We start from the raw sequence: 18,319 nt of genomic DNA on the forward strand, positions 1-18,319 counted from the left end.
CTCATAAAACTTGTTTAGAAAATATTCTTTATTTCATATAATGTACACTGTACAATCCATTGGAAAAATGTATGTTACAATAATATGCCATCTCCCAAAGTACAGGGCTCTTCCATTACAAATTCACTCCTCAATATTTGTGTTGCTTTTTTGCACATGTATTTTCAATGAGTTTTCCCTCTTACATTACAGTAATGAATGAAATGGAATACAAATATTTTCTAATTTTACATTTTTGCAAGCTTTTAAACTATCTAAAGTGTTCGATCTAAAGACATAATGAAGTATTATATTTAATTTTTGGCTAATGTTTGGTGCATATAATCATTAGACTTCAGTGAAGATTCATCAAACATTAAAAACAGTAATCTACTAATCAATCTGCAGTGAATTATCATGGGTAAGGCAGATCTGGTATTTCTGATTGGTGTCTTCCTGTATTGGTCTATCAATAGTATGTTCAACATTAGATATCTCAGTATAAGGTTAAAGACATCAAGGCTCCTCAACAGAATATCCATAGCAGCGTGATGACAGTGAATGTGAGCAACCCTCTGGCTGTTTTTATGTCAGGTAGACATTCATTCTAGTGGTTTTTCTAGATGAGAAGTCAGAGGAAGAGGTCTTCAATTCACTGGGTGAATGCCCTTTTACTGTATATGAATGGTTGCTCTAGCCAGGTACAAGTGTCTTTGAAACCTGTCCCTTCTGGTTCTTGTCCTCCCCCCATATTGCCCTGGCCCTCCCTCTGCCCCTCCCTTACACTAGATTCTGCTCCTCCCTATGTCCATCCCCTCTACCCCTCCCTCACTCTATCCTGTCACTCCCATCCCCATTGATCTGTACCACACACTCCTTATCCAGGGGCTCCTTGGAGTGGGCCGTGTCAAAGTGCTGCTGGCTCACCTCGTACTTCCCCTGTGCGTCCAGCCCTGTGGCGGGCACAAAACAACGGTCAAACTGGATCTCCTGGCGCAAGTAGGAGGTCCTCTTCTGGCAGACGTCGCCTGTGCCCTCCTGGGAGGCAGACAGGAAGACCACCAGCTCAAAGTGGGTGGGGCTGCCCTCGCGCAGGGCCTGATAGAGGGGGCTGTGGCGGTCCAGGGGGTGGTAGAAGGTGAGAGGGAAGATGAAGAAGGGGCAGGGGCGCGGGCCCAGCTTGTCTAGCTGGAAGTCCAGGTTGGTCTGATGCAGGGCCTGGCCCTCGCGCTCCTCATACAACACAGCACTCACGCGCACGTCCACCAGAGGGCTACAGAGCAGGTTGTTGGCACGGAACATGAGACCAGGCTGGCCCTGGTGTTGCCCCACCACAGCCTGGGGGCTGAACTGGATGGCCCCAGCACGCTTTTTAGGACGGGCAATCTTGGCCACAAACGCACCTGAAAAGGGAGGTAGATGGAAATGTCTTATACGGAAATGTGATATCTATCATTAACTATGTCAGTCTGGTACCAAATAAACCTGGTGGTACTTGTTATAATGAATCAAGTATTTCATTTGTTATTACAGTGTTATTACAATCTTACCATTTAATTTGCTAATACCTGCTCTGAACTGTGAAATAAAGTGTAACCCAAATATTTATATCCAAAAATATATGGCAAATATATGGCAAAAAAAGAGAAGCTAACAAGGGCAAAATTTGGGATGGCTATAATTTCAGACAGTGAGAAAAGGGGGATTGTTCTGTTCCGGTCCATACCTGTGATGAAGGCCTCCAGCATGAGTCCAAGCAGCATCTGCACAGCCAGGAGGGCTATGGCACTGGGGCAGTCTCCGCTTGGGAACATGGTACCGTAGCCGATGGTCAGCTGCGTCTCCAGTGAGAAGGAGAAGGCTGCTGTGAAGCTGGTGATGTGTTTGACACACACCACATGGCCCTCGGGAGGCATATCATGGTCCTCCACGGCCAGGTCCCCATTGAGGTGGGCCAGCAGGTACCACAGGCAAGCGAACAGCAGCCAGTGGGCCAGGAAGGAGGCACAGAAGGCCAGCAAGACCCAGCGCCAGCGCAGAGACACCACCGCCCCCCACAGGTCCTGCAGGGCCAACAGCCAGCCCGAGGCCCAGGGCCAAAGGCCAGGAGGAGGAGGGGGCGAGCGCAGAGCACAGTGGCCATCCTTCGTTACCAGGCGCTGCCGGGCTGGGGAGGACAAGAGAGGGGAGGAGGACTTCCCGCCCAGGTCGCTGTTGTTGGATTTGGTCGTCATGGTTACAAGGAGAACGGGCGGGTCTCAGAGGTGGCAGATAGTGTGATGATATCTGCAAAAAGTGCAAGTATACCAACAACCTCAATGGGCCATTCTGAGTTATAAATGTACTTACATATCTAGTTAAAGCAAATGTACATAGCATACCAGAGAAAGACAATCAGACAGTTAAAAAGACTCCTTTCCAAAGTTTCTATTAATGTCAATATTGTTGCCAGGCTATTAGAGAAGTGCCCAGTGGGGTAGCTGTCTGTGTATTACAGCGACATGCAGAGCAGGAATGTGTCTTTGATCTGTTGGGAATGGGACTCACTAATGGTAGGATTTCACTGGTAGATTTCTCTCATCTCTGTCTTGTTTCATTATTATGGTATGGATTAGTGGATCACATGGGCAAATCATACTCTCTGTTCTCCTTTACCTACAACCACTGGGAGCTTTTCACATCTCTATGAGCATATCACTATTCCATCGGCTCCTGATCTGTATCAGCCTCAATATCAGTGACAGTGAGAATAAGGGTTATTTTGTGTGAGATGATAACAGATTATCTTTATGTGTGTGTGTGTGTGTGTGTCTGTGTGTGTGTGAATTGTCTTTACATGCTAAATGTAATACACATCATGACATAGACTTTAAACCCTTGAGGCACTGGTTGTGAACAAACCTTCATTAATTCATCAACCTTATCCAGTAAATTATGCACCCTGTACTGTATCTAAGGCTCTGCCCATACTATGAGGTTTAAATATAAACTTAATGGTCCACACCAGCCAATTTTGCTCCTTGGTTTATATTTAATATATGATATTTTATATTTTTATATATTTATTATTTTATATGTTAGGAGGAGTTCAGGAGTTATATTTTACTCTGGTCGGTAACTTTAGGAACACACTAGCCACATCACATCACCCGTCCAAAATACACATACTTTGTCTTAAATGGCAATTTTCTTGAATCATGGTGCAATACCATTGTGTAGCCCTAGGATGTAATATATCAGCTAAAAAAATAAAAATGACTAATGTGGGTCTAACACATAGAAAATAAAGCAGCCACTTGATAAAAACACACTTCAATAAATCTAAATGTCAAAGTTAATGAAGCAGAACAGCTGATCAGCTGGAAAATTTAGCACTGATAAGAAATTAGCCCTCAGTCTAGTCTAGACACACAAGGACAGTCACACAGGAACCTCTTTGTAGGAACCTCTTTGTGGGAAGGTGTGGGAACCTCTTTGGAAGGGTTTTGATTTTCTAAAATAATAATTATTAAATAAATGAATTAGGGGTCATTAAATGGTAAATATTGGAGACGGCTCATTCAATGATTGAAGTAAATGGGATTTCTTACTGCCAGATACAGTGCCTATAGAGAGTCTACTCTGACAATTTGAAAGTGTCCAGTAGGCTGTGTAGGTCTGTGGGAAAAACATTGACATTTTAAAATAATATTTCTATTCCAGGCTTGAAATGTGAACAAAATGTGAACAAGGTGGTGTAAACTTTTTATAGGATAGGTCTGTGTATGAGACTATGCGTTGTGAGAAGTACTCCATTGTCTTTAGGCAGGGGAATATCACTAGCCCAAGACCGCCAATGAGGGCGTCACATGAGGGGCATGCGCTGGGCCAGGGCCTTGGGCAAAGCAGAGGAGGCTAGGATACTGGAAATCATTGTAGTCGTACATATTCAATAACTCCCATGTCTGCTGGCGGCCATTCTTTCCCTCTGTGTGTCAAATAGCGGCAGCTATCAGATGATGAAAATAAACGGCACTCTGTCTGACTACTTTGCGGATGGATGAGTCTTTGTTGCTGCTGGGAAAGTTTGGGCTTGTTGGTGATAGTTAAATCCCCCAGGCTAGCTCAGCTTAGCTCACAATGACAATGATCATCAAAGTACCATCTCCCCTCACTGTGATGAAGAACACTAAAGAGTTAGTGGTGCCTAAGAGTTAACCATTCTCCCATGGCTAACACATTAGCTACTAACTCATTACCAGAAATGTTACTGAATGTCTGTCTTACGTGTAAGATGTGATTTCCTCATCTTACTGGTATGTTAAATTTTAAAAGACACGACCATTGTGTGGCTTCATCCTTAAAAACCTTTGATCCAATCCTCTCAGACAGAAGCTTTTTATATGGTTTGGTACAGGCTCAAATCAGTTTTGCCAGTATAGATGATGATATAGAGCTCTTCAAACAAGTTCTTCAAACAGTCTTCTTCCTAACTGTTCCACAAAGTTCAACATTTTGATTGAATTTTGGCCCTCTAGCTACAGTGATGTATCACAGCCTCAAACTTCCTCTCTATCTCACATGCACACAGTCTCATCCTGTCTTTCTCCCTCCCTGGAGTCAGGCAAATCCCAACTTGTTGACCAGGTTACTCACCGAGCAGAAGGGGCCAGGGATCGCCCTCTCTAGCCGTGCCCTTTTCACCTGAGCGCTGATCCCAGGGCGGGCAGGGGGGCAGGGGGGCCAGGGGCGGCGAGTAAACCACCAAATCCGTCGGATGAGATGATGGGGGGTAAATCCCAGAGGACTCCCGTGGAAAGGAGGGAGAAAAGTGTCACCCCAGGAACTCTTCGGCGTGGGAGCCGGACTGAGCCCAGCGCTCTGCTCTTCCGATCTGCAGCTCCAGCTCCCGGGCGAGGATGATACGATTGGTCACATTACTCTGCATGTAGCCAATTAGTGTTCCCGGAAGGCGAAAAGGAGGGGTGGTGGGGGGGTGGGAGGCAAAGAACAACACCTTGTCACAGTTCATTGAAAGAGCTGGTTGTTGGTTGGAGTCCTGTGGTTGGTAGGAGTAAATGAGTATGGGGATAATGATAGAGAGAGGGGCTCAGGAGAGGGAGTGTGACAGACAGTATGCCTTTGTGTGTGTGTGTGTATGTGTGTGTGTGTGTGTGTGTGTGTGTGTGCGTGCATGCGTGCGTGCGTGCGTGCGTACGTGTGGTGTGTGTGTGTGTGTGTGTGTGTGGTGTGTGTGTGTGTGTGTGTGTGTGTGTGTGTGTGCATGTAGGTCTGTGGGTCTGTATTGTCTGCTTGTATGTCTGCCTCCTAAAGTATGCGCAACTGAAGAGAGAGGGAGAAACCAAGTCACCTTTGCAAAATAAGAGAGTATGGTTATCACACCTATCTTTTCAAATGCTACTACAGGCCCTAACCACAGATATAGACAATTGTTTATTAACCTTAACTCTCCTTCAGAGTCATGTATGTTCCTTGCTGCTATGACATGTGATTTCAGATGTGGGATGTTGCCCTTCTATTTTTAACCTCACATCACAGTGTTTCTTTGTTACTGGTGGAGGTAAAGGGAGCCATATGACTTAAGGTCAAAGGTCAGTGTAGGGTTTCTGGTGTATCCTAAATCATATGTATGCACACTTAATTCACTGTGTGCTCCGACATCCGCAGGGATGTGGCACCAGATCGGTCCTCACTCAGATTACCTAAATTCTAGCATCTCTCTTTTATTATATCATGCTACACACTGTACTTCATGGTCTTGTTATGAATTTCTTGGGAGTTTGTCAGTTTTTTCCCAATAATAATGAGTTGTACCTCTGCCACTGTAACCCTCATTCTCTCTCATTAGTCTGAAGAGAGAGAGAGAGAGAGAAAAAGACAGAGAGAGAGAGGGGGGGGAGAGAGAGGGTGGGGGGGGGGGGAGCCACAGGTTACCTGCTGCTGCAGCAAAGTGTCCCATCTTTTTAGTTCTCTCTCTCTCTCTCTCTCTCTCTCTCTCTCTCTCTCTCTCTCTCTCTCTCTCCCCCCCCCCTCTCTCTCTGTGTCTTGTCAACCATGCCAGTACAGTATCACAACTCTTTGCCTCCACGCCATGGCCCATGGCACTACGCCATGGCACTACCCAAAAATGATAGACGCTTGCAAATGTAGTCATCCACTTACAGTATAAACAATAATAAAATCAGATGGGGTTTGTGAAATGTTAGGTTTATGGGTGGTAATGAAACATGTTTCCATAATATGGAAGTTATTTTAAAAATATGCCATAGACAATGGTTTCTTAATTCACAATTCAGTTGCAAATATGATATGCCTATAAGATATTTGCAATATGAAATGGGACTGCATTGTGTACATGTAACCACTAGGGGGCAATATGCCCACTTCTTGTAGAGTGGCCAGTGGTTTTAGCAATAAGGTATAGACAGAGTTGCTGTATAAAGGACTGACTGTGTCTCAACCTTGCTGTGAATCCTTACTGTGCAGGCAGTATGCTGTGAATCCTTAGGTAACACGTTCAATGTTCACATGCACATAAATCTCCCCCTCCCTCTCGTCCTCTCCTTCTCAACCCCTGTTTGGTTTATGTGAGGGTTAGAAAGTGAATTCCCCATTCCAGCTCAAAGTAACATACTGTAGCGAACGGCGGGGTAGAGCAGCTTGCCCTAAGCGGGTATCAAACTCACAATCTTCCGCTTACAAACTGGCCACGCTAGCTACAACACCAAGAGAGTTAACTCCTTTGACGGAGCTGCTAACAGGTCTTACACAGGGTCGTTACAATACTGATACTGTAACCTCATGGTTGTCACACAGTTTTCACATTAAGGTTTGAGGAAGAGTATATAACAATAAATCAAACAACCATCTGAACAGAACTTGGTTAAGTTGTTGGGCTTTTGATTCCACCCAGGGAGGATGTTGGCTGAAAGTTGTAGGCAGGCAAGGATGAGAGCGTACTGGACTGTAACTGTTTAAGTGTGTATTTTAGGAAGTGAGCATGCCAGTGCTTATATTGCACACTCAGTGACAAAATAAACTGAATAGCACAATGGAAATAAAACTTGATTTAATAGAGCAAACACTTTAGACTGTAACACAAGGTGAATCCTACTAGCTGCTCTCCTCCCTTTGCCTCAGAGTGTGGAAAGCATGCTCCAGTTTCACCTCTCTTTCATTATTTAGACAGGATGAGATCTCCACCACCTCTGGGTTTCTTTCACTCCCCTCAGCTTCACACACAACACCTGGCGATAGGGGCAAGAGATAGGACTGCTCTGTGGGGTGAGATTCTCTCTAAACCAGGCCACTGAGATGACACACACACACACACACACACACACACACACACACACACACACACACACACACACACACACACACACAAGGTCACCCAGCTGATGAAAGATGAGAGGGATAGCAGCAATATAGAGAAAGAAAGAAAGAAAGAAAGAAAGAAAGAAAGAAACCTTTAAAGCAACATAGTGAGAGACGAGTGGGAAACAAGATGAAAAACTGATAGAGTGAGCAGCCAGAGAAGAAATGGACCGGAGTGACAGACACAAACAGACCGACAGCTTCTTCTCCCTTATTCCCCTCGCAAACCCCTCATATTTATCCCAGGCACTTCTCTGGTGAGGCTATGAGAACAGAGGCTCACTCAGGGTTCTCAATGTAGGCTATCTGTTGCCTGTAATAATGAAATGGGGGAAATGGGGCATCTCATAAGCCAGCAATAAGCCTGTCTGGGTCTGCACCAGCTAAAGACAAGACACCGCAGGCACATCCACAGCCACATCCATACTGCTCCAGAAATAGGAATCGCGTATCCAGCTTTAACAAAGCGATATAGAAATGGGAACATGTATCCCGGCAGGACTGAAAATAGAAACAGCCACACTGGCCCATATCTGCCTAGCGACCGGTGACATTCTTGTCGTAAAGTTGTGTTTTTGTTATCATAACAATAGATAAGGAGTGTATAGCAGGGCAGTGTTCAGGAAGTCTCTCTTTCTCTATAGTACCTATAGTATCTCTCTCTCTCTTTTTTTTAACAGCTTTTTTTGACCGTGTGAGTGGTTAAAATAAAGTGTTTTTAAAGGTCAAAAGTCTCTCTCTCTCGCTCTCTTACTTTCTCTCTCTCTCTGTCTCTCTCTGTCTCTCTCTCTCTCTCTCTCTCTCTCTCTCAGACACACACACACACACACAAATCTAACCCTTTCGCCATATGTGATCCCTAATAATCCCAATCACCCCTCCTAACACATGTGTGCATGTGTGTGTGTGTGTGTGTGTGTGTGTGTGTGTGTGTGTGTGTGTGTGTGTGTATGTGTGTATGTGTGTATGTGTGTGTGTGTCTTAAGGAGGTCTACCTTTATTTATTATTTATTTTCCTGCAGAACGACTACATGAAGGTATTTTGATGGATAACCCCATAAAGGAAATGCTGTGAATACAGAGAGATGTAGACAAAAAGCCGCCGCTCAATACAGAGGGTATTGAGGATCTATGTCAGAACTTTTCAGTTGAGGCTGAGGTCGCGATAATAATGCCAATATGTTTACCCAGACAGACTCCCCTCTCTCACTGGTATGGAATGTAGCTCATATGGCGAGCTGGTGTGTGCTTTTATACCAACCTCTGGTACCATCATGAACATATTGAATATATTTCCAGCATACTGAATATACTGAATAAAATTTGGCTGCTGCTCATTTCTCCTTTTGTGAGTTTATACATTGATTTTTAATGAGTATGGCCAATATCAAAATGCCTGTGTGTGTGTGTTAGTGTGTGTGTGTGTGTGTGTGTGTGTGTGTGTGTGTGTGTGTGTGTGTGTGTGTGTGTGTGTGTGTGTGTGTGTGTGTGTGTGTGTGTTCAGACAGGCAGGTCATTGTATTAGCCCTGGTCACACTCTGGGCTTGTTCGCTAAATGAAACCCTGCTGATGACAAGCAGGGCACCGGACACTGTGACTCATCCCTGGACGAGCTCTAGACTGTGAAATAAATAAACAGGCTCTGACCATGTCACACAGCGTGTGTGTGTGTGTGTGTGTGTGTGTGTGTGTGTGTGTATCATGTACAAAAGTACCCTAAAGACCAAAATGATCAAAATGAAATACAAAATATTGGTGGCAAAAAATTGAGAAGGCGCACGGAGACTTAGCTAAATTATATTGTATCAAATATTAAAATACCAATATCACAGTGAAACATTACCAGAAATGTTCAACAAATGTCTTAGGCCTATGTTTTGTACACTGTCTTAGAATAAATTGAATTTAGTAAGATTCATATTTAATGTAACCAGCTGGGTTTCCACAGACGTAAACCGTTATTCCAAGAGGACATCCAGGGCTACATCTGGGCCTAGAAGTCACAGACTTCGGATTAAGGCAAATTAAATGGCTGAAAATGTTGAGCATTGAATTTTCAAGACTTCAATGAAATACCCTGTTTTAATTAAGGGGAGCTAGTTAACAATCCCTATATTCCAATCCCTATACTCAATGACTGCTCATGACTGGTTGGGCTTCCTCCTGTTCCACTGACCTGTTATCTGTAGAGTGTAATCACAAACACACACACATAGTAGTTTTGTGGGATGACTGTAACATGGCACAATGACAGTGTCTGTGTATGTGTACATTTGTCATCATCTTGTTGCGTTCAGTTTTTGGTTTTTCATTGGTGAACAAATATCATGGTATTTTGTGGAATTGAATCACTGATTTCAAGAGACAGAGACAATAGAAAACATTGACGACACACTTATAGTGTTTTATTCTGCTATTTGTTCTCCACCTTCTCCCCATCCCTCTCTCTTTTTCTCTTGCTTTTCCTCTCTGTCTCCCTCATTTTCTCTGTCAGTCTCTCATTCTCGCCCCCTCGCTCTCGTGGCACAGAGAAAGTAGATCCCTGCTGCCGATCCTAATGAATGCTAGGTAATTTGACCCCCTGAGTCTGCTCCTTTATTGTACTGGGTTCTGTTGGGTTAGGTTCTGACAAAGACCGTGCTCTCCACTGGGTTCTAACTGAAGTCATGCCCTGGTTTGGAAGTGTTTATTTTGTCATCATTACGTGCTTTTGACATAATTGTTTCTTAAAACCAGTGGCTACTAAATATTCTAGGAATAGTTATGAGTCTTCTTTAAACATTTCTCAGTGTGTTTGTGTGTGTGTGTGTTTTGTGTGTGTGTGTGTGTGTGTGTGTGTGTGTGTTTGTGTGTGTGTATGTGTGTGTGTGTGTGTGTGTGTGTGTGTGTGTGTGTGTGTGTGTGTGTACGACAGGAGAGAAAGGAAGAAGACATTCCAGGGGAAACATGGAGCAATCCGTCAAAGAGGAAAAAAATACAGACGAGACCGCATCTGTTTCTGATCCGGGTAATGAAGGAGTGGAAACCTATTTAGGGGCAGACTGGGATGGCCAAGAATGGATTGTGGCGGAGGGGGGGGGGGGGGGGGGGGGGGTATATGCATGTGTGTGTGTTGTTTGTTTGGTGGGTGGATTGTTTGACAAACAACAGGCTGGGAGAAACAAGTGAGCATGTGAAGTTGAACTGATTTTACACATTATGTTTTACACACGTTATGTTACAGGCCAGTCACTTATAGGATACGTGTGCAATAGTAGTTACCAGCTATGCGTGTGTGCATGCACATATCAGGCAATGGCAACTGGCAGTGTGCTACAAAAGGAAGATTCCTTTGCTATGTGGAGGGTTAGGGGGTGGGGGACGGCATATAAGCAAGATTTGCAACCCGAACATCACAGGTTCAAGTCAGCTTTGGGGCAAAAGTGCTTTTCACAAGTTAACAGACCACACCTACAGCTGAATGTTTTTAGGGATATTTATTGGAGGTATGAACAGGAATATAAGAGTGCAGGATCTGTAGAGGTTGATTGTCAGGTGGATCCGAGAGGGGGAGGTATTACTGGTAAGGGAGCCCTGGAGGTATCTGCTTGTGGTGTCATCTTGGTGTGACGCTGAACCCCCCAATGTGTATCCAGCAGGAAGGCTAGAGCAGACACGCAGGAAGCAGGAAGGAGCGACGTCAATAACTTAAGCCCTAGGAACATCCGACAGGACGGGACCTGAGAGAGAACGGAGCGAGACGAAGAGGGGAGAAGACTGGGAGGTGGTGGGATGCATAAGCAAAGTCACAGGTGGGTAGCACAGGTGGGTATATATACACTGTAGGCAACTGGTTTAGGGAGGGTGGAGTAGAGGTGCATTGAGGTATGGCATGCATTAAGTTTGTTATTATATATGAGCTGTGGGAGAGATGAGGAGTTTGGTCTGGGTTCAGACCAAACTCAGGTCAGGCTGATCTATGATCTGTGTGGATGATGGAGCAAAGAGTACCTTCAGCTCCAGAAGCAAACACAGACACACAGACACAGACCCACACCCATGCCAACACACACACACACACACACACACACACACACACACACACACACACACACACACACACACACACACAGAGTCAAACGGAGCTACTACCATCCATCAGCTATGTATGCTTGCTGTTAGCGTTGCTATGGGAATAATTACTATTCGTCTGGCAAGTTCTGTATGATGTCATCACCAGCTGCTATGATCCACAGGGATTGGTCGTCCATGGGAATTGTGGGACTTGCAGTCTGAAATACAAAAGCTGGGCAATAACTTTCCAGGTCATAGTAATGACATTACAATGTTGTCACTCACAACTAAGATTATCCAGAAGTGTAAATGTACTGTTCCTAAAGTCTTGAAAATGTGTATTAAAGGAAAGCTTGCAGAATGATGTTACTGTTAAACATTCTGATTTGTTTCATCCTTCCAATTAAAAGTCCCAATACAACATATCACTTTACATTTGTAAAGAGGACGTAATGGGACAGCGATGCATTTTATCTTCTTTTGGCTCTTCACTCCAAAGGTTTAGATTTGAAATCAAACACATTACTATGAGTAATATATTTTACTATATTTGATAGTATTTCTGTACATATTGGTTTCACCACTCAGAACAATTTTTATGCATAATCTCCCTATTTTAGGATACCCAAAAATAATGGGACTATTGGCTTGACAGGTGTTTCTGGTAAGTCAGGTGTGTTCCGTCACATCATTTATGCAGGCATAAGAGAGCTGTCAATGCAATATTGATTCTAGGCTTTGCATTTGCCTTTGGAGTTTGCTATAGGTATCTGTCAAGATGAGGACCAAAGAGGTATCAATGAAAGTCAATGAAGCCATTATTAGGCTGAAAAATAATCAAGAAACATAGCCAAAACCTTAGGCTTGCCAAAATCAACAGTTTGGAACATAATTAAACATTTTTAAAAAGCACTGGTGAGCTTAGCAATCGCAAACGGTAGGCCAAGGCAAACTTCTATAATGGATGACCGAAGAATGGTCACCATAATTAAGAAAAAAACCCAAACAACTGTCCCACAGATCAGGAACACTCTCCAGGAGGTAGGCGTTAATGTGTCAGAGACAACCATCTATCACCAGCCAAACTACAGATGCTTCACTGCAAGGTACAAACCACTAGTTATCCTCAAAAAGGATGGTCAGGTTACAGTTTGCTAAAAAGTACCTAAAAAGCCTGCAGAGCTCTAGAATAAGGTCTTGTGGACAGATAAGATGAATATTATCATGTACCAGAGTGACTGCAAGAGGAAAGTTTGTAGAAAAAAGGATCTTCCCAAGATTTACAGCATACCACTTTATCTGTGAAATGTGGTGCAGAGGGTGTTAGGTCTGGGCATATATAACTGCCACTAGAACTGGCTCACTTGTCTTTATTGATGATTTTAACTGCTGACGGCAACAGCAGAATGAATTCTGAAGTGTATAGAAACATCTTGTCTGAGGCAATTTCATTGGATGGTGCTTCATCATACAGTAAGAGAATGAACCAAAACATACTGCCATAGCAACTAGGGAGTTTTTCAGGGCCATAAAGTGGAAATCTTATGATGACTGATTGATTCACTTACTTTAGACAAATGTACTTGTAAGTTGCTTTCGATAAAGGTGTCTGCTAAATGTCAAAAATGTAAAATGTAAATGTAAATGGAAAGGTCTTAGTGGCCAAGTCAATCTCCAATTGAACATGCATTTCATTTCCTGATGATAAGATTGTAGGAAAAAAACCCTCAAAACAAACAATTGAAGATGGTTGCAGTACAGGCCTGGCAGAGCATCTCCAGATACCCAGTGCCTGGTTGGGTCAATGGGCCGCAGACTACAGGCAGTTATTGCATGCAAAGGATTGTCGACCAAATACTAAACATGGGTGCTTAATTTAGACATTTCATAAATCTACCCACAAATTACTTTTGGGTACCCTGAAATAGGAAGGGTATGCATAAAAAGTGCTGTAATTTCTGAATAGTGAAACCAATATGTACACCAATACCATCAAATAAAAGCTTAGCATCTGTATTTTAACCTTATAATAATGGTTCACTGTCCCATTGCCTACACAAGGCACTGTAGATTAAAGACATCACATAATGTGTAATACAAACATCAAGGACCAAGATGAAAAAACTCAACATCAAAAAGCGACATGGATTACAGTAAGGACAAGAAACAAACATAAGAAACAAAAACAAACATTGAAACCAAAAGAAACATAGATGTCTGCCACAGTGTAGAAAACAAAACAAGGGTTGTAACTTTAAATGTATGTCTCATGGCCATTGATACTAGCAGCCCATCGATCAATCCTATGTGTCTAAAAGCTAAAGAAAATACAACATTTATAAAACAATAAAACCCAGTACTGCTCTACAGCTCCCAATTTTGCACTTGTGGATCAAGGGTTATTATCCGTATAGACAGTAAACTGTGAGCCCCACAAATACTCTTTACTTTTCTCAGGGCCAGTTCATTTAAGCGCCGGAAGTTCCAGTTTAAATGAGCTATAGTTTATTTCATTGAGCTCAGCAGTGGACAGGCTTCTGCTGGCATAGGCCACGACACGCTCCTTATCATCCTGGACTTGGGCAAGCACTGCTCCTAGACCAGAATTGCTGGCATCTGTCTAGTGTCTGAAAGGTTTAAAGTCTGTAAAAGCAAGGATAGGGGCCTGCACCAACTTCTCTTTAAATATTAAAAAAGTGTTCACAATGCTTACTCTGATTGATCGTCACAATCTGCCTTTTCCTCTTTTTGTCCCAACTAGGACGGAATTGAGTGGCCGGGCAACACTGGCAAATCCAGGGATAAACCTATGGTAATATCCGGCGAGTCCAAGGAAGGACCATATTTGCTGTACTGTCTGTAGGCCCGGTGCCATGAGGGGGCAGTTTTGTGCCACCTCAGTTTTGTGCCCTAATCATTTTGATAAATCTGAAACTTCTTTTGTCAAGTAATTTTATACGCTCCACAAAGGGTTAGCAGTCTCAAGATCCCCTTGTTGCTCCTCCCACCTCCAAAACCAATAATTTGATTGGCTTGAGCTGGAGGCTGGAAAAGGCGCTCATCTCATCTGATATCTGCTAGCTATAACCTGAATATGTTTGAGTATAATAGTTTGAATCGTTTATTTGCAAAGTCGTTGAAATGCGCTCTCTCTTTGTAAAGTGGCACAGAGTAGCCCACTCTTCACTGACAAGACAGCTGTCTATGGCTGCAACTACATTGTATGTCATTGTATGAACAACTATCCAACCTTTGTTATGACCTCATAATGAGCTCAAATCGTATTCTTTTAAAAAAAATGTTTTTATACTTTTTATAGCCTCCTCAGAAATGTCATGTGGCACCTTAGTTACTTCCCGGGCACCGGGCCTGACTGGGGGCATGACCAGCCCTGGACACTGGGAATTTTCTCTGGGTTGGGGGCCACTCCTTCTCTACTGACACCATGTCCAAGGAACTTGACCTGTTTGCGAAACAAAGTACATATGCCATGCTTCTTAACGCAAGCGAGCACTGCTCCCAGATCATGTAAATTAGTTTAAAATCTACTGAATACACAATAACATCGCCCAGGTACACCAAAGCAGATTCTGCTACCAGGTTACCTAAACAGCTCCGCATAAGCCTTTTAAAGGTTGCTGGTGCATTGCATAAACGAAATGGCATGCATTTAAATTCATATAGTCCAAATGGTGTGAAGAATGCAATTTTTTCACGGTCTTGGTCAGTCTCCACTTGGCATATTATATGGTTTCATGTTTCATGATTTTTTAATCCCCTTTTACGCTGCTCTCAAGTTGCCCTTCAAATTCACATAGCAGTCTGCTGTGGCCCGACTCCATCAAGATCTACAACCGCAAGAGGTAGCACAATCACAGCCCTACTTTCTGTCACCACGGTGCTGTCTGTGTGTTATTGACTAATCAAACACTATTTGCCAGTTTCCCGGACCCAGATGAAGCATGCATAGTGGCCATGTGTGACTGGGAAAGTCAATGCTAAACAATTGCACAGGTGATGTTGACAAGGAGGAAAGAGAAGGATGGAAGCCGTAAGTGTCGATGCTGGCCTTCCCCAGCTTGTTGATAAAAAGGGTGCCACAAGTGAAATCTGGCATTACTTTGCTTATAGAGCCAATGATGACGGCGAGCCAACCAAAATCACAAAGCCTATTTGTAAAAGATGTCACAAGACCATGCAGTCAAAGGGAGGGAACATGTCACATTTAGCCAAGCATCTTTCCAATAGAAGGCATCCCGACCTCTTCAAGGAGTTGATCATGACAGGTCAGCAAATATGTCTGATAGCTTTCAGATATGAAAATAAGAATTTCCAGGTTCTGTTATTTAATAGAATATTCTTTTACTTTGCCTGATGTTTATTTTTTTGCTGTGGTATCATTTTAGAATCGAAATTGTGATACTTAAGCTGGTATTCGTATCGAAGTCAAAATGTTGGTATCATGACAATAGTAGTGCTTACAAGTATCTTGACATCTGGATTGATGACAATTTATCATTTAAAACACATAGTTGAATTAATAAAAAAGTTAAACTATGTTTCTTCCCTAGGAATAGTTCATGCTTGTCTCTTGACAGTAGAAAGAAGATTTTACAATCAACATTCCTATCAGTACTTGACTATGGGGACATTATTTATGTGAATGCGACCTACTCTAGATTAAAACAGTTAGATTCAGTTCAACACTTTTATTACAGGTGATACGTTTCTTACTCATCACTTATAGAAGGACCCACCCCTGGCTTCTGTATGTATATAAAGCTATAAACCATAAACTTGCTATATTACTTCTCTTGTTACCTGGAGATCAAATTACATTTTTACATTTAAGTCATTTAGCAGACGCTTTTATCCAATCGACTTACAATAAGCACATTTACCAACAATACAGTCATCGTAAGTAAAACCTTCAATAAGAACAAGTGCCATCGGCAGTCACAGTGCTAGAGAAAAGAAGAAAACTTTTTTTTGTATTGGTAATGTAGTGTGTTAGGAGGTGGAGAGGTCTGAGGAAGAAGAGCCCAGGTGTACCCTAAAGAGATGGGCCTTTAGTCTATGACGGAAGATAGGTAGTGACTCCGCTGTCCTGACAGTGGTGGGAAGCTCATTCCACCACTGGGGCGTCAAGACAGAGAAGAACCGTGACTGAGCAGAGTGACCACTACATCCTCGTAGAGATGGCGGTACCAAGCGGCCAGCAGAGGTGGAAGAATGGAGTGATCGGGCCAGGTTTGGGGACTGACCATCGATTGCAGGTAGGGAGGGGCTGTTCCCTTTACTGCCCTGTAGGCGAGCACCAGGGTCTTGAATCTGGTGCGAGCTGCTACTGGGAGCCAGTGAAGGGTGCGGAGGAGGGGGGTGACATGGGAGAATTTGTGGTGATTGAACACGGGCTGCAGTGTTCTGGATGAGCTTCAGAGGTCTGATGGCGGAGGCAAGGAGCACGGCCAGAAGTGAGTTGCAGTTGTCTAGGCGGGAGATTACAAGTGCCTGGATCAGGAGTTGCTCTGCTTCTCCCGTGAGGAATGGACATATCCTTTGAATGTTGTAGAGGAAGAATCTATAGGAATGGGCCATCGCTAGCCATACAGGACAGTTGGTTGTCCAGGATCACCCCAAGGTTCGTTGTGTGGAGGGCCTCCATGACAGCAAAGAGAGCAGTCTCTGTAGACTGAGCAGCCTTGAAGCCAGATTGATGTGGGTCAAGGACATTGTTCTGAAAGAGATAATGTGCGAGTTTGTTACAAACAGCACGTTCAAGAGTTTTAAATAAGAATGAAAGAAGGGATACTGGTCTGTAACAGATGGGTCAAGTGCTTTAGTAGAGGTTTGACTCTGGCTGTTTTAAAGGCAGCTGAGACAGAGCCAGTGGTCAGGGAGGAGTTGATGAGGGTGGTAAGGAAAGGAAGGATGTTGTTTGAGATGGATTGGGGAAGGAGTGAGGGGATGGGATCGAGAGGACAGGTGGTTGCCCAATTGGATGAAACAAATTTTAGGACATCATCAGGGGAGAAAGGGGAAAGAGATGATAAACCACAGCCAAATCTACCAGTGGTAGTAGTGATAGCACAAGGTTGTGTGAAAGAGCTGCTAATGTCATCAGCCTGCTTTACAAAGTAGGTGACAAAGTCATCTGCAGAGAGGGAAGCTTTTCAACAGAAACTAGACAGAAATTGACAGACTAACAAACCCACTTACCCACTTATTCTACCAAAAACTGACAAAATAACTAGCAAATCACACTTAATTCAAATACAGAATGAATTCTACTCAGCCAAACCTGATGACAGAAACTAGACAGAAACTGACAGCCTAACCGATCCCATTTATTCTACCAAAAACTGACAAAGTAACTAGCAAATCACACTTAATTCAAGCACTTATCAGATGCGGTCTCAATATTGGTTAGTCCTTGAGGTCCCACATGTCTCCTCTGAGCTGGGTAAAACTGCCTTTAGTCACTGTGCTCCTAGGACATGAATGACTTGCAGGATACACTGAGACTCGATGCCTTGGTTTCACTGGGCCATTTAAGACACTTGATGGCTGAATTATTGGTGGAGGATTGCTGTTGATATGAATGATTGTGTCTGTAAAAACTGTATGCAAATGTATTGTCAATGGAATGGAATGTAAATGTGATTAGATTACATAATCATGGCATACTTGAAAAAGAGACCCTTGTCTCAAGGTGCTTTCCCCTGTATAAATAAAGGATACATCAAAATTAAAGAAAAATATAATATAATTTAATTTGAAAGTTTATAAATACCAGCTAAATATAGTACATTGCAATGAAACAACCCCTAATAAGCTAGTCTTTTGAAAAAATGGGGAAGTGGAGTGATTTTACATTCTGCAACTTTAAACACAGCATTGCAACACCATG

General features: G+C 43.2%; 1 protein-coding gene across 1 annotated transcript; it reads right to left on the bottom strand.

Annotated features, from left to right (window-relative positions):
* Positions 1 to 807: 807 nt before the first annotated feature.
* On the bottom strand, positions 808 to 2,213 carry kcnj13 (potassium inwardly rectifying channel subfamily J member 13; the record flags this gene model as incomplete). The annotated part of the gene is made up of 2 exons (XM_083695523.1): positions 808 to 1,382; positions 1,706 to 2,213. 2 exons carry the CDS (start codon positions 2,211 to 2,213, stop codon positions 808 to 810), a joined length of 1,083 nt encoding a protein of 360 aa, XP_083551649.1.
* Between the last annotated feature and the right edge of the window lie 16,106 nt (positions 2,214 to 18,319).

This window comes from Argentina silus (assembly GCF_951799395.1).
Source record: "Argentina silus genome assembly, chromosome: X".
Lineage (NCBI taxonomy): Eukaryota > Metazoa > Chordata > Actinopteri > Argentiniformes > Argentinidae > Argentina > Argentina silus.